Genomic DNA, 24919 nt, shown 5'->3' on the forward strand with positions numbered 1-24919 from the left:
ACACGTATGTGCTGTGCACAGTGCATCAGGTGGCGTAACACTGAGCGTGACGGTGGCAATTCATTTTCATGACTTCTGTTCTATCTACTGTTGGGTGGGTTGTAATCAGGCTCACTAGTTCATTTGTTTGGATAAAAGGGTCTGATGAATAAATACATGAAAATGTAAATGTAAGGTCTGTCACACCTCCCCACACTCTCTCCCACATGAAAGCATGCAGTACACTGGCGTACAAACACGCATGCAAACTAAGGCGTGCATGCATATTCATATTAAAGGCAAACAAACCCACAGATTTAAAACACCACAAGGAGGTGCAATGTATCCTCTGTGTGTGTATTGAAATATACACCAATTCATACATTTCTATCATTTCTGAATCACAAATAGCCCTTTGAGCAAAAATGCAACCAACATACAGACACATATGCACCCACATATATGTGCTGCAGCATGAATGGATATGGATCTGGTTGTGTGTGTGTGTGTGTGTGTGTGTGTGTCTTTTCTCTACACCATCATCTGTATTGCAGCTGCCAATTCTATCAACATGCCTGCCTGCAGTATGTAATCCCCGCCATTCTTAATGCTTTACAGAGGAGGTGTGTGTGTGTGTGTGTGAGTGTGTGTGTCTGTGTGCATGTGTGTTTGTGTGTGTGTGTGTGTGTGTGTGTGTGTGTGTGTGTGTGTGTGTGTGTGTGTGTGTGTGTGTGTGTGTGTGTGTGTGTGTGTGTGTGTGTGTGTGTGTGTGTGTGTGTGTGTGTGTGTGTGTGTGAGTGTGTGTGTGTGTTGGTGTAAAAAGGCCATATTGCATCCGGGGATCTCAACTCTCTTCCATAATTCAGATCCATTTCCCCTACTTCTCTCTCTCTCTCTCTCTCTCTCTCTCTCTCTCTCTCTCTCTCTCTCTCCCTCTCTCTCTATTTCTGTCTGCCCTCATCCCACCCTCCTCACGTCTAGACCCCAGCACTATCTGTTCATCCACATCGCTTCCTTGTTTGTGTCAAGGCTCCTCCGCCTATCACTCACTCCTCTTGTCCTCTCAGCTAAATGCTCATGTCACTCACTCCACATATCAGTATGTATGGGTCTACCAGGAGTCTCTCTCTATCTCATTCCTTTTACCAGTGTTTGTCAGGCCTGAAGACTGAAGACTGAGGATTTATCGGCCCAACTGACAAGGAAGGAGTCAGTCACGTCCCCCTAGTGGACATATGCAGAACATCAGCCCAAAATCAAACCGCCAAGCGTGGTGCAACACAGTGCTCAACATTTGCTTGTTGGTGCTGTCCAGAAAATTAAAAAATAACTCCTGACTGTAGATTTTTTCAAAGAATGGCTGTTTCAAACAATACAAGGTGCCTCTCTGAAAGTATACGAGCTTTTCCCAATAAGATAACGTCACAGTTTTGAATTAATTACATTTGGGTGTTAGTTGGAAGCTTTGAAAGAGCTGTCCCTGCTTGTGCAGAGTGTTTAAGCTGACTAGCCATATTGCACAAAAGCTTCAGTAAAAACTCACTGATCTATGTGACTCCATGACTCACAGTGTGGAGGCTTTAAAGCAAGGGATGGAAAGATTGACCCATTCATTTTCAGTCTATGAGTCAGGTTGAACGAAAAACAGAATAGGGACATTTAAGTTTTGCTGACAGTTACAGTATTTCAGAGGGGACAGGGAGAGAGAGGAGAGGGAGAAGGAGAGAGAGAGAAAGAGAGAGAGAGAAAGAGAGCGAGAGAGCGAGAGAGAGACACAATTCCTGGTAAAGTCTTGGCTGTTGTCCAAGCAACCGTTGGCTGTGACTCTTGAGAGCCTCCCGTTGTTTAGCCTCACCTTCAGTTTGGCTGAAAGACCCCGTGGCTGTCTCAAAAAGTGCCTTCTGGCCATGAATTCTCCCTGAGCTGAAACTGTCCGAATGCACATCAACCACCGCCTGAGAGAGCCTTTTCCATCCCTTTGCTGATCTTTAGTTATGAGCTTTCAAAACTCAGGACTCCACTTGTAGCATGATACATGAGCTTAATATAACAAGCCATATGTCCAATGGCAAATCCTGTCACTAAACTAAAGAGGTCTGGCTTTCATAATGTTCAACTGGTGCATGTGATCTGAGCTTGAAAAAAAAGGAAGCATGTGTAATAAGAGGCTTTTGGAAAAAGACACCTGAATCTGGGCCTGAATCTGGGCCTCATGAGGATCCATTGTGTGTGTGTGTGTGTGTGTGTGTGTGTGTGTGTGTGTGTGTGTGTGTGTGTGTGTGTGTGTGTGTGTGTGTGTGTGTGTGTGTGTGTGTGTGTGCGTGCGTGCGTGCGCATGCGCATGTGGGTGCGTGTGTGTGTGTGTTCGTGCACATGTGTGTGTGTGTGTGTGTGTGTGTGTGTGTGTGTGTGTGTGTGTGTGTATGTATGTGTGTGTGTGTGTGTGTGTGTGTGTGTGTGTGTAGGCGTGTGTGCGCATGTGTGTGCGTGTGCGCATGTGGGTGCGTGTGTGCGAGTGCGTATGTGTGTGTGTGTGTGTGTGTGTGTGTGTGTGTGTGTAGGCGTGTGTGCGGGCGCGGGCACAAAACAGATGTACAGGATGGGCGGTTTTATCCTTTCCCTATGTGACTAGGTAGCTTCACATCCTTATTTGTCCATGAAATTATTCTGAGTGTTTGAGGAACCACAATTACAAAAAGGGGAACATAATGTTCCAATATCGCAAGCTGCATTTACAGCATGTAAACTATGCCACTATACTTTATCGATGGATACATCTGTAAGATTCATGATCAAGCAGCTGCTGTGACCACCAAAAGTTGACACCGCTGAATCCGGAGTATGTTGCTTCGTCAATGCACTTTACTGGACTGATGTTTCCTGCATCAGAAACAAAGAAAACTTCCTTTCTTACACATCATTTAAGCAAGCCTGCTCTTTCAGCAGAGAAGAGGGAACTACTGGTGCAGTCGAAGTCTGTCATGCTTGGTATTTCCATACACCAAAAGTGAACTGTAATCCCTTCAGAGCCAGTACCTTCAACTGTGTTGTTCCAGCATGAGGCATGGTTCTTCTGAGCCAAGTTCTTTGTGCTGGACTGTGTGTCCTTTCTGCTCCCCCTCTCTTGCCAAATGTTTCAGTGTCTGTATCTAATCAGGCCCCTACCTCCATTATCTCTCTCTCTTCACTTCTCTCTCTCTCTCTCCTTCACTCACTCTGACCTTACAAGGAAAGGCAGGCATGGTTGATGTCATAGAATGAAGAATGTTTCAGGAATCCACAGAGGGAGAAAGAGCGAGTGAGAAGGAGAGAAAGAGAGAGAGAGTCAGTGGAGGGGGAGGGGGTAAAAAAAGGGGGCGCTGAGAAACACAAAACCTAAGAGCTCTGCAAGCAGTGAAAGACAACAGAGAGAAAAAGCATGAGAGAGGAAAGAGAGAGAGAGAGAGAGAGAGAGAGAGAGAGAGAGAGAGAGAGAGAGAGAGAGAGAGAGAGAAAGGGAGAGAGATGTTTACACAGTGATATTCACGTCCTGAGCCAAAGTCAAACGAGAGAAGACTTGTTTGAAAGGGATGCGGTAATTCCTTCTCCAAAGGGGGAGGGTCCAACAGCTGTAAAGGGGCGGAAGAAGTAAAAGAGAGAGAGAAGTTAGCCGAGCACAGAGTCAGTCTGTGAATCGCTTGGATCTACTTGCCGGAGGAATCCAGACAGGTATGTTTATGAAACATACTCCACTTGAGTGGGATTTCAAAAAGCAAAATATACAGATGACATCGAGAATTACCTGATGGCTTGTATTTGTTGCACTGTCATCATAAAAATAAATTGTGACTGCAGCAGCAAATCTACACAATTAATGTGTTGATTAGGCCTATTCACCAGTTATCTTTTAGGTCAATAGAATGTATTCTTTTTGTATCATTTTCTTTATATAATACAGACCTTTTACAGTTGTCCACTGAATACGGTGTTTCGTATGGAGACTTATATGTAGTTCAATTTCGTGTTTTATTCTGCCTACCCTTACCAGCCCAAAAACTTTCCCCCACTTCATTTCATAAGCATGCAGGGGCATCGTTCTTCCAAATCCAGACAAGGAAATGCGGAAGTTTCAACCGGAAGTGAGGCAGTTGATTAGGAAAAACTTCAGACAGATTGCCAGGTGTGTTGTTGACCTAAAATAATAATAAAAAAAAAACACACAATGGCAAGAATGTAAAGACCATCGCTTCTTAGTTCAGGAAAGGAAATAACTCAAAAAGGGAGTGGTTATGTCAGGGAAGCACTTTAATTGAGGCGGAGGCACTGGGATTAGCCAGCCAGCCAGCAAGCTAACGTTAGTAGCTGGTTAGTAGTAGTCTATGTGAAGAATTGGCTATCGCTGGCCACCTCTGTGCTCGGCGAGTGCCCAGACTGTCAACAAGCCAAGCTTGTTTCGAGCTGTGGTAAGTTGGTAGCTAACTGTGTTAGCTGTCTTTGTATGTATTGATAAAGCGATGTAGGTTTGATTGCGATTTCAACAGGATGCATTAGTCGGTGTTATGCCACTTGGCAATTAAGTCTAACGTTACTATTGCGTTACTGTAAATGAACGTTAGCTCATGTTGACAATGAGTTAGCTTATCGTATAATTTACCAATTCAGAGGCTGGTTGTAACATTGGCTGTGTCGTTGTAAGCGAGCTATCGCTGGCCTGCTACGAAGCTAGTATTTTAAGTGCCATATTATGTGGACAGCGGTGCGGCTGTCAGTTTGTACGGATTAGCATATTACCTGGTCTGAATAGGCAGTTTTCACTGATTTTTCCATGTGGCATTTATCGTTGACTAATCATAGACCTACCAGAAGCATGTCATGGGGTGGGGCATTAGATGCCTTAAGCAACGTGTATTAAGTTGAAGTGTTCGCAACCGGTGTCTTTTTAACTGGATTAGAATTTAAGCCATTTAAAACTATAGCTAGTAAGGGTAAAGGCCACAGACACAACTGTCGTCCATCAGACTTTGAGGCCACATTGTCTATAGCCTACTCTTCACTAGTCTGTCAGTCATACTGTTCTTTGTTATGCCTGCCTACCTGTGTGTTGGGAAAGCTAGCCTTATATGGTGAGCTTGCGTCGAAGTTCACGCTCTGTAGTTCCTCAGAATAGTCAGATCGATCAGCTGTAGGCCTACTCAAAATCTTAGAATTATGTCGTTATAAACTAAAGTTATTTCATGCATGGAAACATAGGAAGCTTGTATCCTGAATCATTGTTGTTTTGTGAGTCGCGAGTTTTTAAACTTGCTCACAATAACATGCGAGCAATGAATGAATGACTGCACGAATGAACGGAATGAATGAATGAATTACAATGTATCCTTAAGTTGAGTCTTGATTAATGGTGTTTTGCAATGTGGCATCCTACCAGGCTAGTTATAAAAATAAGCACCCGTGAACAGTTGTCAGTTGTGGTATTTGGGTGTGAGAGTCAGCTGAAATTGCGGTATCCTGATTGTGATCCTAGAGCAACCATGGAGATAACTATGAAAGTTTGCAAATTAAAGGTTTGAAGGGGATATTTAAATGTCTTCCCCCACAAAGAAAGATTCTTGCGGATTCGCATGTTATCTCCCAGTGTTTTTTGGTTGTCTGGCTGTTTATTGCTGTGCAGCAAGATTAGGTTAAATTTTAACTGAATTCTTCAGTGGCCTCACACATACTTAATTTGTCTCAGCAGAACGCGGCTATTGTCTGTGTACATGACGCGAAGCATTGTAGACACAGACCTAGTTTTTTTTTCGGGGGGGTGTATTACTGCTTGAATAACACCAACCCCGTTTAGATTTTATTTTGGCAGCACCCAGTTCCAGTGGAAAGTCTTCCAGTCAGACAGTGGGCGTGACCTCCTGTCCCCTTTTTCATAGTGACCAACCCCTGCCGTGTGTCCTTGTGGAGTGACTGGTAATCCAACAAAGGTCCAGCTCTCCGATAGCAGGGGTTGCCCCAAATTACATGGCATTTCCTGGATGCCTGACTGCTTGCTTTGTTAGCCACCAGATTGCTTCACCTCTCTGATTAGCCACTGAACTCAAGGTTGCTCAGTGCTGAGTCACTCGAGAGGGTGTTTGTTCTTGTTCGCTGATCTCGGACGTCTGGCCGGAGTCTGACACAGCTTTGTCATTATGATGTCACCACCGCTTTGTCATTATGATGTCACCACATTCCAGGGCAGCGGGAAGAAAAGAGGCGTTCGTGAAGAGGGAGGGAATTACACACATTCTGCAAAATGATGTCACTGGAAGTCATTCAGAGTAAATTATAGGCCGGAGGCTGTCGTGTACTGAGGAACCCCCCACAGACACAGACACAGACACAGACACAGACACAGACACAGACACAGACACAGACACAGACACAGACACAGACACAGACACAGACACAGACACAGACACAGACACAGACACAGACACAGACACAGACACACAGAGAGTTAATATAACTTTCTTATAATAAGCCAAGACTACAGCGCACCTTCTTCTCACCCAAGCCTACCAGTATGCTATAGGCTAAGTCACTCTGGATTGAAGTGTCTGCTAAATGAATAACTTTAAATATGACGTATTCTGACATTGGGCCCAGAAGCATCTTGTGTCTTAGTAACGCCATTTGTTTCCCTGTTGTCATCCACACAGGATGATTGCCCCCACGTAGTCAGTTCCTCTTTCTGACCGCAGGAACACACAGCCTACCCAATCACAGGAAAGAGCATATTTCACAAAGTGTGTGTGTGTGTGTGTGTGTGTGTGTGTGTGTGTGTGTGTGTGTGTGTGTACACATCTGTCGGTCTTCTGCTCACTGAAACTTGATTCTCAGAAGGCAGAGTCTTCTCACCCAAAGCCACAGCCCGACCACAGGCACACCCAACCTGGTTGTGTGAAAGAGCAGACCTCCATTCAGTGTGGCCCTCCCACCCTGAGAGTGGCAAAAGAAAGGCTAGCCTCTAAGCCACACTCTCTATCCAGTTTGAACTTCTGTAATGTCTATGGTTAAGGCTTTCTTCATGTTCTCATAACGGTTGTCAAGTGCCTTTACGTCTTGCTTCTAGATCTACAGTGTCCTCTAAGATGAGACGTAATGAAATTGTTTATCTTAGACTTGAGACACTGACACAGACACAGACACAGACACCCTCATAATGGTTGTCAAGGTCCTTGCTTCTAGATGTACATTGTCCTCTAAGATAAGACATAATGAATTTGTTTGTCATAGACTTGAGACATCATTGCTTCCTGGAAAAACCTGCCCAGTCTTTTTGTTTTTGTTTTTCGTCCAGCTGCATTTAGCTACTTAAGACTGCTCTGCCTTCAGACAATGCTGAGATTCATGCTTTAAGTCTCACCAAGCTAATGGCGTTATTGTTCTGGTGGCACACGTGGTCTCTTGCAGACAGCCCTGCCCTTAAACGCTGCCATAGAGCAAGAACTTGCACCAGCACCATGTCACCCGACCATACCGGGAAACAAAACAGGGAAACGAACACCCTGACCGGCCAGAAAAGATGGAAAGTTTCTGCAGTCCAAAGCACATGCTGCAGCGCCTTGAGTCTGCTGAGTTCATTAGTGTCATCGAGTGTCTAGAAAAAATGTGCTGCACCTCAGATAAGGATTTTTTTCCATTGCCAACACCATGGCCAAAAAATACAAAAAAAACATTAAAGCCTCTTGGGGGGAGGGAAAGCAGTTGATTGAGTTTTGATCTGAAAGCGATGATGTCATGCGGCGTGGGTCAGGTCACGGGGGCGGAGGGCCTGGAATCCGTACATCCGTCCGACACAACAGCTGTTGGCACCCCTGCTGCTGCCCAGCGCCTCTCTGCTCTATCCAGAATGCTCTCATCCAGCAGCGACTTCTGCTCTCCCTCTCTCCCTCTCTCTCTCTCTCTCTCTCTCTCTCTCTCTCTCTCTCTCTCTCTCTCTCTCTCTCTCTCTCTGCCCTCCCAATTTTACCCCTGATTTCCCCCAAATCTGAGTGGGGGGGGAACCAGTCATCCGTAGCCTGGGATGAATCATCTCGCTGTGTGTAAACCTGGCTGGAACATGTAAGAGCCATTGGCACTGTGTTGGATCACGTCTGTAGAAGTCAAGCAGCCAGGGCCCATTCCTTTCGCACAGCTCTGCGATGCCATTGCTTTAGATGACCCTGCCAGCGTGAGAGAAATCAAGCAGGGCGAGACACTAGCTGTACTCAAAATGGTGCTATCAGAGATTTATGCTCCAGCAAGCGTGTGAGTCATACAGCCACAAATTCTCTCCGTAAAGGTGGTCTGTGAGAGGCTTTTTCAAAGACTGTGGAAGGAAAATCTGTCCTTATGCTACGGTGTGCCTTCAGGGCCGACACTGGTTTCACTTTAATCTGAGTTCTTCTCAGTTCTATGCCCTCTGGTCTCATACCTCATATATTTGTCCTGTCAGTTTATTCATTTCTTATTAGCTGTCCTAAGGCTGTGAACTGATGAACTTCATTTATCAATGCTTTTTTTATGTAGTATCTCCTCGCGGGAGTGAATCGGAGTTGAAAGTTTTGAAGTGTAAGTGTAATATGGGCCTGTCCGGTTCTTGGCTGTACTCTGTAAATATTTCATCGAGGCACTCCACTGCATTAGTCAGGGCCTGGCTAAAATGAACAAAGTAGGGGAGTTTTACTGTGCGTGTGTGTGTTTGTGTGTGTGTGTGTGTGTGTGTGTGTTTGTGTGTGTGTGTGTCTGTGTGTGTGTGTGTGTGTGTGTGTGTGTGTGTGTGTGTGTGTGTGTGTGTGTGTGTGTGTGTCTCTCTCTGTGTGTGTGTGTGTGTGTGTGTGTGTGTGTGTGTGTGTGTGTGTGTGTGTGTGTGTCAGGCCCATGATGAAACCTGGACTTCAGGGAGAGACTATGAGGCTGGGGAGAGGGCCATCCTTATATAACCCACTAGATCAGGTTGTTTTTGTTTATTTGACATCACTGTCTCAGGGAAAGGGCATTTTTATGGGTGAGAATTCAAAAGCCTTTCTCATAGACGAGGCTCCAGTGGACAGAACCTGGGCTAATTTTAGCCATCTGGGCCGGGCAGTGAGAATAAGGCCTATTCTCTAATCAGGCGGAGAGCTCCCAGGCAGCCCAAACCCCGGCGAGGGGAAGGACGGAGCGGCACAAACCGGAATTTTCCACCGTTCCTCTTCATTTTGGTTCCATCTGCATTGCTGGAATACTTTACACTTGCGCACTGGGTCTTGCCCCGACACGAAACGAAGCCGGAGTTGCAGCTAAATGAAGCGTTAAATGGGCTTTTCTTTTTCTTTCTTTTAAATTCTGACGTAAAAATATACCACTGGATTTATCCCAATAGCTCATTTCTCTGCACTCCTTTAGACAAGCAGAATGCATAGTGGCTGTAATTACCTCTGGGCAATTAAAAACAACCAAGGACTGTCACAGCCGTTCAGAGCAACCCGCTCGTTTCGAGCGCCCTAAAATAAGAGCCCCAAGCTGAATCAGTTGTGAACACTGTACAGTGAATCGCAAAATCACGGCACTCTGTGTCTGTTATTCCACACCCCACCCCCCCCCCCCCCCCTTCCTGCGGCTGCCTTTGGGTCCAGTGTAGGTTTATCAGCCAGCATCAGTCATAACAGCCGGTCCTAATCCACTCTGAAGGGACATGACACGGCGATTGAGCTGCATCAACAAAGCCAGCGCTCGGGTTTCGGGCAGTGCGCCGCTTGCCCAGCCGCTGAACTTCGACGGCTCGCTGGTTGGCTCGCTCCGTCGGGCCAGTCCTTGCCTTGCCTCCGTCTCCACTCGCCTGCTCCCTGCCTACGTGTTCCCTCTCGCTCCAGAATAAACACGTGGGGGGGAGCGAGACGCACCACACGCGTCTTATCTCCCAGGGTCGCGCACAGGATGGGTGAGGTCCCACGGCAGAGAGCAGGGTCCGGTCCTCGCATCCACACACGCACTCACACACACTCACACACTCACACACTCACACACTCACACACTCACACACTCACACACTCACACACTCACACACTCACACAGACACTCACACAGACACAGACACACTCTCTCTCTCTCACACACACACACACACACACACACACACTCACACAGAGAAGACGTTCACTGAAGCAGTAGAACTGCGCTCCGAAGACAGTGAGCGAGGAGGACTACCCTTGATTGAGTGCACCCTTTCGCATGGCTGTCTTTGAGGGCATATGTCTGCACCAGGGGGATGGTGTGGCGGGCGGTGATAAGGCTTTTCTGTCTTCCTCCTGCTGAGTTGGGTGGAACCCATGAGAGATAAACACCCACTGCAGCCCCAGCAGCACATGGCCCGCTTGCCTCTCACAGGGACCAGTTATACCTTTTTTTTTATTGTCATAATTGCCAGACATACATTGACATGCATATAGATGGTAGAAGTAAATCCAATCCTGTACATTGCGTGAAGGTTTTTCTTCAGAAAACCACAGGGTTTTAAATGAAAAAAAAAAGTTCTTGTATAGCCTGCATTTGGTGCCTATGACACTGAGCACATAAACCATATGTGGCTTGGAGGGTGAGCTTTCGCTCTGACTGTGTAAGGTAATCGAGGAAGAAGAAGAGGGGGCTGCAGGAGATTTTTTGGGGGGTGAGGTAACGTCAACATCTTTAACAGCAAACACGTGTGAGGTAAATATTTAAGCGAAACTCTCGGCCAGGGCGCTCCCCAGGGGCATATCGCATGCAGCCGCCACAAGAGCTTAACTGTTTCGAGCCGGATCCCCATGGCGACCCAGGAGGCCTGTGCTGAGGGGAAGAGTGGCGCTTTACAGTCTGCAGCCACTCTGGGGTTCGTCTCCAGCAAGCGTCGTCAAGGCACTACCACCATTGTATGATGGACCCTTAGTAACCATGGTGGTCGTGCACAAGAACGCTTGTGAGAAATGGCCTGCTTGGCACACCATAGTCCTGTTGAAGGGCCACGGTGTGTGTGGATTTACTATGCAGTCTGGTTCTACTTTCATGAGAGGACATGCTGTATCTGGCCCCTTACCCAGCAGGAGTCCACACCAAAGTCTAAACAGTGGAGAAACGTAACCTCACCTTACATGAATTCCTCTCTCTCCGCATGACGACCAATACAGATCATTATTCATGTTCAGGGGTCATTGTTTGCAGGGTGAAATCAGCCAGGGAAGGAAATGAGGAAACAGAAACTGCTGTGTTGGGAAAGGCTACTCTAACTTATTGCATTCTTTTCTTGTTGGATTGCTTGTGTTTCTGTCTTCTTGTTCTCTTTCTTCGTGGTGTGCCTTTTTACTCACTCTCTCTCTCTCTCTCTCTCTCTCTCTCTCACACTCTCTCAGAGGTTGCAGACGCTAACTCTACTTACTAGCAATTTGTCAAACACCTTGTCATGCAAACCATCTGATGCTTTATACATATTATTTTACCTGGGCGTTAATGGTCGCGCCTCCGCTCTGTCTCTGCCCTTGGCAAATAGAACAGCTATCAGAGTTCACTGAACGCATGGCCTGAGTTAACATCAGCCATGTGAGTCGGAAGAGATCGTGCTTTTTTGTTAAAGTTAGCCTAACGGCAGGTTACAGGAAGTCCTGATGCATATGTGTCAGAGGAACACTTTATCAGTCATCATGGCACTATCTCTCTACTCATGTTGTCAGCAGAAAATTACTCAGTTGGGTTTGTTTTGTTGCTATGCTACGAAGTGTGAAAAAATTCTCTTCTGAAGAACTACAAAACCACAGGATGTGTTGGTCGATGAGTAAGCTGGGTTCAAGATCAGTTGAGCTTCACTCCTTTTTTAGCCATCCAACACTGTAGCCAGGAAACCACAGTGCAGAGTGGGACCTGACAACCACAGGAGGCTGTAATGCTCTGTAAACAGTGTGATGGGTTTATACTTGTGTGCCTGTGGCATAACAACAACCTAGCAGTATGTTTTTAAGGTCAGCTGCCCAGCCAATGAACCAACACTAGTAAAGACCAGTGATGGCAGTGAAAGTCTGTTGATCTATATCAGATTTTTTGGGTGAAGACCGACCATACTCTAAGGCCACAATTTCTTTTACTAACCCTTTTTATTTCCCCTCTTTTCCTCCAGATCTCAGAATTCAACATGGCTGACTCCAGCAGCAGCAAGCCGATGGTGGTCACATCTTCAATCTCACTGAAGGTGACCGCGCCCTCTTTCTACAACCAACCAAAGAAGTTTGCCTCGGTGGCGCCACCCCGGCCCAAAGGACAAGTCGGCACAGGTGTGATTGGTCGAGTGGGAGAGATGCCACCACCCCCGCCAGCAATTTGTGAGGGTAAGAGTTCCTTACATCTGTGGTGTCCATATTTTAAATTCATTACTTTGTTTATTCATTTTATTTATCCATTGACGGAATCCACTTGCATTTATGACTGAAGTCACCTAGATGTTGTTTACAAAAAAGCACTGCTTAAGCTGGTGATGTCACACTCTATATAGACTCTTATTTTGACATGACACACAGACTCTTGAGTCTCTGACTTCATCTGAGTACCTCTCTAAGCACAGAGAAGTAGCTCAGAACAAAGCCATCCTTCATTTAAAAACTCCGTTTGTAGGTCTAGCGAGACCTTGAACACGGGTGCTGCCGACGGCTCATTTGGCCTGTGCATACGTAAACAGCAGTGTGTGATGGATGGCTGGCGCTAGGCAAATACGGCGATCAATCTCGGCCACGGGTGGGAGATTTGCATGTGCCGTGGCACGTATCAAGGCCTCCGTAAATCACACGCGCGCTCCGCTCCAAGGGTTTATTAGCGCCGCGCAGTCTCTGCCGTGATAACAGCGCTCGGCTCAGGGTAACTGTTCCTCCGTGGCCTGGTTTTCACCCATATTAATCCTGCAGGGGCTAAATTAGCCTCTCTTCTGAAATGAAGCATATCTACTGTGGACAGAGTGTAGTCCAACTACTAGGATTAACCCCCCCCCCCGAGCTGTTTAGGGGTTGCCTGGAGGGTGGGCTGAGGCAGGGGAGAGAGTGCGTTTGAGTTGCCACCATAAAGGGAGGGTGTCTGACCTGAGGTAACCCCTGGGTGAAATGGTGTGTGAAAATCACCAGGTGTTATTTGAAGCGTCGAGGCAAGCAGGGGCTTGGTCGGAGTATGAGCTGTAAAATGAGGTGAATAGTATTGTGCTTAATCATCTCCCTTAAGACTACAGTAATCTACTGACATAATTCCCTACTAGATAGTGCTCAGCTAGCTGCAGACTACAGTAATCTACCCACTGAATTCCTCGCTAGCTGGTGCCTAGCTCACTGAAGAGTACAGTAATCTACCTACAGAATTCCCTGCTAAATAGTGCTCAGCTAGCTGAAGAATACAGTAATCTACCTACATAATTCCCTGTTAAATAGTGTTCAACTAGCTAAAGACTACAGTAATCTACCAACAGAATTCCCTGCTAAATAGTGCTCAACTAGCTAAAGACTACAGTAATCTACCTACATAGTCCCTGCTAAATAGTGCTCAGCTAGCTGCTACTCGTCCTGAACAAGTCGCTGCTGCTTATCTGAGGGTCACCGCTGTGGCACTAAACCCGCAATGCCTGTTTTGGAGTGTGTCGTCATGAAGGCGGGTCTGGGAAAATGGCACATTTACCCATTATCTACTCACAATCCTGGAGATAACGCACACAACAAAGAAAAAAGGTGACGCACACAAACACACACACACACACACACACACACACACACTAACACAATCGCATGGCTGAATGAGAACTTGTATTGAAGGATTTGTGCATAATGGAACGGGTTTATGGTTTTGTTATTATTGGCTGCTGTTGACAGTGTGGAATTCGACATACACTTCCTCAAAGGCATGGTATGGTGACCTTGTGTGCAAGCTACCAAATGTTGGCGTAATGAAGAGGAATGAGGGATTGTTTTTGTTTTTGTTTATATTTGTTTGTGCTAAGATGGTCATGGCTTTAATGCTAGCCCCTCCCACCCCCAGATTTCCCACCCCCTCCTCCACCATTGGATGACGCTGATGAGCTGCCCGCCCCTCCCCCTGATCTTGATGCCACACCCCCTGAGTATGAAGCCCCTCCTCCTGCATTCCCTGACCCTCCCCCTCCTGCTGTGGAGGACCTGCCCTTCCCAGCACCCCCAGAAGATTTCACCTCTGAGCCCTCTGACCCCTCACCTCCTCCTCCTCCCCCTCCCCCTCCCCCTCCTCCCCCACCACTTCCTGCGTCTAATTCCACCGCCAACAACAACAACCAGGTAAGGACACACACACACACACACAGATGCTCAAGAACGACAGATCATCATTAGGACACATTCAAAATCACATTCATGCCATCAACAGATAGATGTGTCCAGTATAGGAATGTAGGAATGCTCTGCTTTGATTAGGTGGCATCTGTCCAGCTTTATCTGTATGCTGAGGAATTTTCCCTTTTTTGCTTCAAATGAATAGAATACAAAACAACACAAAAGCATGCAAATATATTTAGAGGTAAAAAACTTTGTATACATATATTATATATACATATAAATACTATTTATTCCATTTCTATAATATGGTTCGTCAGGCCACAGCTGTAGTGGAGGGCGCTGTAGCCTGAGAGAAACAGCTCTGTCAGTTTCTTCCACCTTTCGACTTTCCATAATTAGAAATTCAGCACCAGTCACATTTCTGTTGTCTTTGATAATTTGATCAAATTGAGCGTTAATCATATGCCCAGGGATGTGTCCCAATCTGATTAATTTCCTTTTCTGTCTCTCTCTCTCTCTTTCTACACTCTCTCTGTTTCTGCACTCTCTTTTCACTCTCTTGTCTCTCTCTTTCTCCCTCTCTCTCTTTCTCTCTGCACTCTCTTTCACTCTTTCTCTCTGCACTCTCTTTCACTCTTTCTCTCTGCACTCTCTTTCACTCTTTCTCTCTGCACTCTCTTTCACTCTTTCTCTTTGCACTCTCTTTCACTCTTTCTCTTTGCACTCTCTTTCACTCTTTCTCTCTGCACTCTCTTTCACTCTTTCTCTCTGCACTCTCTTTCACTCTTTCTCTCTGCACTCTCTTTCACTCTTTCTCTCTGCACTCTCTTGTCCCCTTCCTGTCCCTTCCCTACACGACTCCATCTTTGTCTTGATTGCTCATTGCCTCTTGTCACTTTCATAACATCCATTTTCCCTCCTCTTTCTCCTTCCATCCTTCCTTCCATCTCTCTCTTTCTTTCTCTCTGTCTCTCAGCGGCTCATGGAGAAACAGACGAGCTTTGACAGACAGCTGGACTCTCTGACTGATATGCTCTCAGAGATGGAGACCAGCGGTCCCTTTAATCCAAAGGTACACAAGACCCGAGCGTAGTTTGACCCTTGTGTCATTGTGATTGCACCCTTTTAACAGTTGTCGTCTCTATATTGTACCTTTATTTATCTAATGTTTTTATATTTTCGTTTTGTTTATGTTGTTGTTTGTTTCACAGATGCCCAGTCAGTTCTCCTCTCCTCCGGCGCCCAAGCCGGTGGCCCCTCCCCCCACCGCTCCCAAACCCTGCCTGTCTTTCCTCCCGCCTCCCGAGATGGGGGACCGCCCCCCTCCTGCCCCCTGGGCCGAGGAGCTCCGAGCCCGGACCACGCTGCGGCAGGCCAATCAGAAACCAGCGTCTGCTCCTGCCCCTGCTCAGCCACCGGCCAAAGCTGCTTCTCCTGCACCTGCTCCTGCTCCGCCATTGGTTAAAACTCCTGCTTTTACACCGCCATTGGTTAAATCTCCTTCTTCTACTCCGCCATTGGTTAAAGCTCCTGCTTCTGCTCCACCATTGGTTAAAACTCCTGCTTCTGCGCCGCCATTGGTTAAAACTCCTGCTTCTGCGCCGCCATTGTTTAAAGCTCCAGCGCCAGCCATAGCACCCAAGTCCTCTTTCACCTCCTCTCCGCATGCGTCCTTCTCTCCCAAAGTGGCCAACTCCTCTGCTGGATCATGGGGGTCCAGCCCCGGCCCTGCTGCCTATATCGCCCCCAAACCTGTCCTCTCCAGCTCTTACACCCCGCCCCCGCCCCCCGCTCCCGTGGCCCCCAGCCCTCCCGCAAGCGCACCGTTTGCCCTGGCCGCCAATCACTCCAAACGCTCTCCCATTGGCAGTCAGGAGAATCTGAGGCAGCCCTCTCCTCCTGCACCTCAGCCCAAGCCTGTGACATCACCGGCCTCATCCAATAGCCAGCCGGCTAGGAGCCCTGCTAAGGTAGAAACGGCCTCAAAACTTACTTCATTACTGTAATATAAGGAGCTTTCAAAGTAATTAAAGTAAAATGACTCACTTAGATGCTGTGAAGGTTTCTTGAGGCTGGTCATTGCAATGCATTAGAGCCATTTTGATGTTGGATGTTGAATTTATGTCACTTAAAAAAAACTGGCAACTGGCGTAGGCATGACGACATGGCTGTTTTCCCTTACCATTTACAAATGCTAAATTTGAGAACTCCTCTCAATGATGGCTACCATCAATTGTAACTATTAACCTTTGGCATTAGATTTTGATTACCCCACTTTACTGGTATGCCATTAACAAGGTGATGTACAGTGAAATAAAAATGTTGTTTACCTCAGACTTTGTTCAGTTCTGTTCAGTAACCTCTGAGTTTGGTGTTTCTGCCTCTAGTCGCCGGGCTCAGGGTCAGGGATCGGTGGAGTGCCCCTCACCATGCGAGAGGTGGAGGAGCTGGAGAGACTGACCAATGACTTCATCAAGGACATGGACACACACGCTCCTGTGATAACATCCCCACCCACAGGTACACACACACACACACACACACACACACACACACACACACACACACACACACACACACACACACACACACACACACACACACACACACACACACATTTTCTTGTCTATACATAGGCTCCAAAATATCCTACACATGTCTTCAAGTGCATACATCCACCCCCCTCCACACACACCCATGTAGAAAACATTACATCATCCCTGAAAGTGCTCACACACGCACACACGCACACACGCACACACACACACATACACACATACATGTACAGACTTGTATATATAACCCAAAGTTTCCAGTCAAGACACACACACACACACACACACACACAAACAACCAATCCAGGCTGTGTAGAAGATATATGTGTTTTGCAAGGCAGCTTCCAGCAAGCCCTCTCTACTCTCCATGGCGACGGCGCCCATCTTAATGGCCGATCAGTGGCGCCACACTGGGACATGCCTGTTCTCCTTTTCCCTCCCCAACTCCCTCCTCTCTCCATCCTCCTGTCTTTGCGCCGTAATAGCCTTGCTCCGTCTCTGCCAGTGATGACTGGGATGGGATAGGATGGGATTACCTGGCTCTGGGAACGCCCGGCCCAGATGGCTACGGACGCCGGCCCGAGTCTGGCTCCGCTGCTCTGTGGATCCGGGCCGAGGGCCCGCTTCAGATGCTATCAGTGGCTTGCAGTCAAGGCTAGTTTTTACTCTCGCCAGCCCACTGTGTGGCAGTTGCACGGCAGTCGATACATAGACTAGTCATGGGCTGAAAGACAAACCCACAGCCGTCAAAACCTTAAACCTACTCTCAATCGTATGTTATGGAGTTTTCAATGTAAAGATTTTCAGAAGTCTTTATTTTACAGCAGATAGGTCAGACATTGGTGATATTTCTTTAACGCATATCTGTACATATGGAAAGGGGGAGGGTATTCGTACCTTACTAATAATTCTGGCCATATTTGTACAAGAGCAACCTCTGTGCAAACATAAGGATATTGCGAACATTCTTTATGCACAAAGCTTGCCATCCCTTCATGAAGGCCTGTAGGAAGAAACAATATCACAGGCTTATGAAGTATCAGCTAGATCCCTTCCTAAAGTAGCTAAGTATTCGGGTCAGTAAGCAGCTGACATCATATTGTGTATAGAGATCATCAGGCACATCAGACAGCACTGTGAAGGAGGCAACTTCCAACCACCAAGCAACCCTAATTTGATCTACATGTCTGATAAATAGGGGTGTAAAAATTACCGATACGTATCGATATCCGTTTTTAGCGTGTAAGATACGACTACATCGATGCGTGAGGTCCCGTATCGGTTTTAAAATTAGAAAACCCAAACTGTTGGATTGGTTTACTAGGTGTAGCTGCTTCCTCCAAAATAATTGAAAACATTCCACCTCAGAGATCAGCAGGGAGATGTGCCAGTTGCAGACCCATGCTCTTAATATATAACTCTCAGAATAACTACGATGATGATTACCTTAGAGGAGGACCGTTTAACGGGCAGGGCGACTTGTCATGTGTCAAGTTATCAGCAATGCCACTGGATGCAGAGTGACACACGGGTCAAATCTACAGAGGCTCCAGTATATCTCGTGTGTGTGTGTGCGTGTGCGTTTGCGCGTGTGTGTATGTGGAATGCATGGGTTATGAGGAATAACATCATACTGGAATTACACACAAGCCTCACTCACTGGACCAGGTGAAGGCTACATTAGGGACAGAATGGACAGGATCCGTTTTTTTTTTTTATCATTACATTAGTGAGCGGGAAGTGAGAGGTGTAACAGGACGCTCCACACAAGGGCCTGGCCCCTATGATGTGTGTGAAATCCTTGAGGAATTACACGGAGGCCAGAATGAAATGCTGCTGCACATCTGTGTGTGTCTGTGTGTCTGTGTGTCTGTGTGTCTGTGTGTGTGTGTGTGTGTGTGTGTGTGTGTGTGTGTGTGTGTCTGTGAGTGTGTGTCTGTGAGTGTGTGTGTGTGTGTGTCTGTGAGTGTGAGTGTGTGTCTGTGTGTCTGTGAGTGTGTGTCTGTGAGTGTGTGTCTGTGTGTGTGTGTGTGTGTGTGTGTCTGTGTGTGTGTGTGTGTGTGTGTGTGTGTGTGTGTGTGTGTGTCTGTGAGTGTGTGTGTGTTGTCTGACAGCTTCAGGCTCTCGCTCTCTACTTCCTTGCACCTTCTGAAGCGACAGGGGGAATACCCATACCCTTATGATTTATTACCACTTGATTGCAAAGCTGAAATAGTATTGTGCATGATATGTACTAATGTAAATGTACTACATTTTCCACAAACAGTTGTATATAAATATTCCAGTAGATCTTTAAAACAAATTAAAGAATTGAAGAAATAATGCAGACTTTCTTTCTTTCTCTCTCTCTCTCCCTCTCACTGGATCCTGCATTACTCCCACTTCATTGTAAATGCCCGACTGAGTTTCTCTCTACAGAACTCACATTTCCTGCCCCAAGGCCATACTCTTAGAAATGTCGAGCCAACTTTATTTCTCACTCCTTTTCAGAGATGTGCGGTAAGTGTGGGCAGGCCCTGTCTCGCACCCAACCTGCTGTGAAGGCCATGAGCAAGCTCTTCCACTCCGAGTGCTTCTGCTGCATGTCCTGCCATCGCCCCCTGCAGGGCATGCAGTTCTATGACAGGGACAACACGCCTCAGTGTGAGGACTGCTATGTGGTGAGTCACCCAAATATGCCCACATCAGGCAAAAACACTTTGAATTTGAATGAATACTAATATTACTAACAGGCCCCTAAAAAACATGCATATGTATGAGGTATGGTTTTCTTCTTGAATTTCTAAACTTTGTGTCTCTGTGTGTGTGTGTGTGTGTGTGTGTGTGTGTGTGTGTGTGTGTGTGTTTGTGTGTGTGTGTGTGTGTGTGTGTGTGTGTGTGTGTGTTTGTGTGTGCGGTAGAACTCCCTGGCGATGTGTTCGCGCTGCGGTGAGCGGATCACTGACCGCGTGCTGAAGGCGGTGGGCCAGTGTTTCCACGCCCACTGTTTCCGCTGCACCACCTGCAGCTGCAGCCTGGAGGGAGCGCCCTTCATCACAGATGACGATAACAACCCCTTCTGCGTCCCCGATTACCACCGGTGAGCCCCTGCACCAATCAGACATAGGAGTGTCTCTTTGAGATGACAGAGTAGCATGCTTGTGTGATTAAAAATGAACATGCTTCTTTGTACTTGCAGCTACATATGTATATTTAGCTTGAAATTCAGTTTTATTCAATTAGTATATGACCGGTCATAAGAAAGGGTCTAACCGTTTTGAATATTGTTGAGAATGTGAACAGTTGGCAGTTCTTGAAGGAGCTGTTTCATTACACCACAAAGATGGAAACGTTCTGCCATTCCGTTTTAGAAGTTAGAGAGGTCAGCTGAGATGATCCGTTCCCATTACCCATTGCAGCTTCTGTAACTGCTTCTGTGTCTCTCCCTCTCTCTCTCTGTCTCTTTCTCTCTCTCAGGCGCTTCTCTCCTATCTGCGTGAGCTGCAATGAGCCCATCATCCCTGCCGCTGGCAGTGAGGAGACGGTGAGGGTTGTGGCTCTGGAGAAGAACTTTCACCTCAAGTGCTACAGATGCGAGGTAAGGGCCCCTCACCACCCTCATTAGAATAGCACCACCACCCACATTAATACAACACCACCACTCCCCACCCTCACTAGTACAACACCACCACCCTCATTAGTACAACACCACCCACATTAATACAACACCACCACTCACCACCCTCACTAATACAACACCACCACCCTAGATTAGTACAACACCACCACCCTCACTAGTACAACACCACCACCCTAAATTAGTACAACACCACCCACATTAATACAACACCACCACTCACCACCCTCACTAGTACAACACCACCACCCTCATTAGAATAGCACCACCACCCACATTAATACAACACCACCACTCACCTCCCTCACTAGTACAACAACACCACCCTCATTAGAATAGCACCACCACCCACATTAATACAACACCACCACTCACCTCCCTCACTAGTACAACACCACCAACCTCATTAGTACAACACCACCCACATTAATACAACACCACCCACATTAATACAACACCACCACTCACCTCCCTCATGAGTACAACACCACCACCACGAAAAAGTATTATGAAAGTAAAATAAGATTTGAAGATGCAAACACTCTTTTTCATCACTATTGAAGAAGCCATTGTAGTAGGCCTTCTCTCAGCTCACCAGCCATCTCATTCGCTGTGTCTTTTCCTTCATTTGCCCATTGACAGGACTGTGCCCGGCCCCTGTCAATAGAGGCGGATTCTGACGGCTGCTTCCCATTGGACGGCAAGATCCTCTGCATGAAGTGCCACACCCAGCGGGCCAAACAGGCCAAGCATTGATTGGTGCAGAGCCCTCACTTCAAAACTCAAAACTTTGAAACATCCAGGGCACAGGATTTCAGCCAGCTTTTCATCGCAGCTTTGCATTAGGGCTGTGTGTGTGTGTGTACATGACAAAAGTTATGCGACTTTCTCCGCATTGTGTATTTCTACACACTCCGATTGTGTGTGTGTGTGTGTGTGTGTGTGTGTGTGTGTGTGTGTGTTTGTCTCCAGTGGCTGACTTGGAACAGTGGTAATGTACTGCTCTCAGTCTCAACCAAGTGCTTCAACCACAGCCGTCTCCCTGCAGGGCCTGCCAGTCCAGTATCACTCTTAGCTGTGCCTACATCTCCCAGCATGCCTTGCACAGGCGTTCCCATAACATAGGACAAAACTAACGTTTAGAGCCTCCCCAAATCTTTGGGGCAGTTTGTTATTTGTAGTTTTTTTTTTCTCTCCCCATATGCACTTTGGAACTAGATTAAAACAGCAGAAGAGTGGCACAATGCTTCGAGCACTCCAGTACCCACAAGGCATTGCAGTTGTCCTGTAGTGCTTATCATAAAGTGCACCCCTGCGGTTAAAACCTGATTTCAAGAACAAACAACAACAAAAAACAGTCTTAAAAAGCAGTTGTGTAGTGTGTCTGTTTCCTATGAGCATGCAATGCTTGGTAGTTTACTGTAAGCAACCCATCACAGGAGCACAATGAAAAATGCAACTCCAAAGGCATTGATGGCCACTTTTAGATGCACTTATGTGTAGAACTGCTTCAGACACAAAGGCCAGACAAACACTTTAGAAAGCCAATAGTAAATTCCTGATGATGTACAGGGCACTTCAGTGTTATACAGCAAGTAGAGCACAACTAGATGGCTTCGGATTGCACAATTCTGCTCTGCTCGATAAATGTTGAACTAGGCAAAGTGGTACACCTACAAAGCCTGCCTTTTGTTAGCCTAGTGTAAGGAGGAGACTGCTCAGTTTGAAATACTTTAAACAACAGTTACAGATAGACACCGTTCGCACACAGTTAGAATGCCTCTCACAAACACGGTTGGGTATTTTCCGTAACTGAGCTTTAGAATCCTCTTGGTATTTTTTAAAGGCTATAGTCTAGCTATGTGAAGCATGTCTCTCATACATGTTCAGTGATGTATGAATGCTAGTAAGTGCATTAGCAGACAGAACCACAGTTCCTGTCTGGTTCTCTGTCTCTCACTGACGTTCCAGGTCCCGCCCATTCCGTTTTTCCCAAGTGTTCGTTCCTTCTTTGCGATTCTGCGACGATCATGAACTTGCTGCACAGTATTCTACGCTTTCCTTCTGTAAATGTATCACTCATGACTAAGGAACACCACTATTTTCAGTTACTGCCTTTTGAGTTCAAATGTATTGTATCTTATGTTTCCAAATGTATCACTGTATTCCTATGAAAAGAACTCCATTTTGATTATTTCCATTTACCTTTGAACTTCTCTGTTGTGTTTGGTTTTTATCCACTCTCATGTTGCTACAGTTAGCCTCAAGCTTAAAGATCTTTCCATTGGTGACCATGCATGCAGATCACACATCATGACCTGCATGGGAACTCATAGACATTCTTCTGATTATCACATGACCAAATATCATATTCCATTGTTTTGAATGATATATTGTTTTCATGGTTTGTATAATGAATTTTGACATTGCGTGTCTAAGTCTGTGTGAGTGTTTGTGTTTGGTTATTCCTAACCTGTATTACTTGCCACACCGTCTGCATCACTGGGTGGCCATCTCTTATTACCACAGAATATTTTGTGTGCCATAATGATCAACTGAAACACCACTTGGCCCCCCCCCTTTTCTACAAAGCATTTATTTAATTGCCATGTATTTGCCTTTTGTTTGTTTCCCATATTGTGCAAACATATATAAATTCCTCTGTAATATGTGAATGTGTGTATGTTTACGTTTTGAAATATGCCAAATGTCCTGTCATGACCCATACGTATTGTCTCTGACTTTTATTTTTATTCAGAAATAAAGAAAGGTTGGTTAACAATGCGCATTTGCTGACTTATTTCTAAATGTACATCTACTGTTGAAACAAAGAAAAAAAACAAGTGATAATCATTTAAAAATTTTGAGGTTGATTGATTTATTAACATGTAGTAAGATGTAAGTATCTGTTTGTGTATCCGTATTGTCGCGTGAAGCAGGAGTGATGTGTACTGTGTACTTCCTTTTTATGTGTATAATGTGGTTTGGGTGGACCGCCATTCCATCGAGTCCTTTGCTAAAGCATGCAACTACAACTAACTTCAGAGATAAAATAGTGGTTTGTTATAATATAGTGGTATAACGGTGGTGTTTTCCCATGAAATCCGTCAGAGTACGTTTATTTTTCAGTTGGTGTTTCCACCCAGTTTCACGTTCAATGTCTACGTGCATCTTTAGTTAGCGATAAAGAGTCAGTGTCACTAGTATAATAGTGTGATTTCACTGCTTTCAGCATCTTTGTCTACCCTGAACCTGTAAAATGGGTCTGTGTATTTTACATTTTGTGTGAGTGTCTGAATGCTTGGATCTTATATTAATAAAAGGGGGGAAAGCCGAAGAAGCACCGGACTCCGCCAGATCGCTACATCGGTGGTCAGATGACCACACAGGAGAAGACGAGACAGCGGCTGAAAGACCTGGAGCTGAGGCCACGACTTAAAGGCATTATTCCAAGGCACCTGCTTGATAACCTGTACGTGCCCCAGCCCAGGAGCGGCAGGTGGAACCGCGCCCCCGCCCGATTGGCTGACCAGTGAATCCCCAGCACCAGGACAATGGAGATGCTCAAAGCTTTAGGGGACGCTGGAGACTTCAACGGTTGGTCAGCAGAAGAAATCAGTACTGGAAGGGAAGGCTCTCCAAGTGTACTGTAATTCCTGCACGGACAACAAGCAAGCTGGCCTGCCACGAAAGGAGCTGTCCAGCATTGCTTCGGACACCTTTTCTTTCAGAAGACCAGAGACTGGATGTAGAAATCTGGAGGTTTATTGTAATCGATAAACTACAATAAGGAGATGGTCCATGGATTAGCTCAATCTCATTGTATGAACAATCTGCATGCATTTTTAAGGCCCATATCGTCGTGTGGTCTGTTCTGTTTGGCTCTTTGCCAAAACCAATCAGAATTAACTATTCCCTCTTCTCTAACTCCCCTGTGTGTGTGTCGTGTATGGATCCCCTGAGGCTCCCTGAGATCCTCTGAGACCCCCTATGTGTGTGTGTCGTGTCTGGATCCCCTGAGGCTCCCGTAAGATCCTCTGAGACCCCCTCCTCACCAGAGGTTTCTTGGAATGTGCCTCTGTCATGACTTTAGTACTGACTTTAACATCAGTGTATGATGTAATTATTATATATTATTTGTTAGGTTAGCGTCCTGCCTGGTCTGCCTTTCCTAAGGTGAGACTTTCATACTGATGAGTTAATCCATGTTCCTCTAAACATAAAAAAATATCCCACACTAAATTGGAGTGATTGGTGTTTTCCCCTTTCTGTTAATGTGTATGTGTATTTTAAGCTAGCGATTAAAAGTCAGTGTGTTGTATGAATGCCCTAGTGTGATTTCTCTGGTGTTTTATAGTCTTTGTCTGCCCTCAACCTGCTAAATGGGCCTGTGTATGTAAGTCTGCTCCATTTTCCCTTCTCTATGAGTGTCTGAATGCTTGTGCCTTGTATTAATAAATGGCAAGAAGGTCAATGGTACTTCTGACACTGCG

General features: G+C 46.2%; 1 protein-coding gene across 2 annotated transcripts; it reads left to right on the forward strand.

Moving 5' to 3' along the window:
- Nucleotides 1–3661: 3661 nt before the first annotated feature.
- Nucleotides 3662–23134, forward strand: zyx (zyxin). Of its 2 annotated transcripts, none has more exons than XM_080857300.1 (10): nucleotides 3662–3687; nucleotides 12098–12305; nucleotides 13987–14258; nucleotides 15232–15327; nucleotides 15467–16225; nucleotides 16643–16775; nucleotides 19301–19470; nucleotides 19711–19889; nucleotides 20267–20387; nucleotides 21069–23134. In XM_080857300.1, the coding sequence occupies exons 2-10, from the start codon at nucleotides 12113–12115 to the stop codon at nucleotides 21180–21182; spliced, it is 2037 nt and encodes a 678-aa protein (XP_080713426.1). In that variant the 5' UTR covers nucleotides 3662–3687; nucleotides 12098–12112; the 3' UTR covers nucleotides 21183–23134. The 2 variants fall into 2 exon arrangements, with proteins under 2 accessions (XP_080713426.1, XP_080713425.1); XM_080857299.1 differs by lacking the exon at nucleotides 3662–3687 and adding an exon at nucleotides 4409–4421.
- The last annotated feature ends 1785 nt before the right edge of the window (nucleotides 23135–24919 follow it).

The sequence above is a fragment of the Sprattus sprattus genome (genome assembly GCF_963457725.1).
Source record: "Sprattus sprattus genome assembly, chromosome: 19".
NCBI classification, from domain to species: Eukaryota; Metazoa; Chordata; class Actinopteri; order Clupeiformes; family Clupeidae; genus Sprattus; species Sprattus sprattus.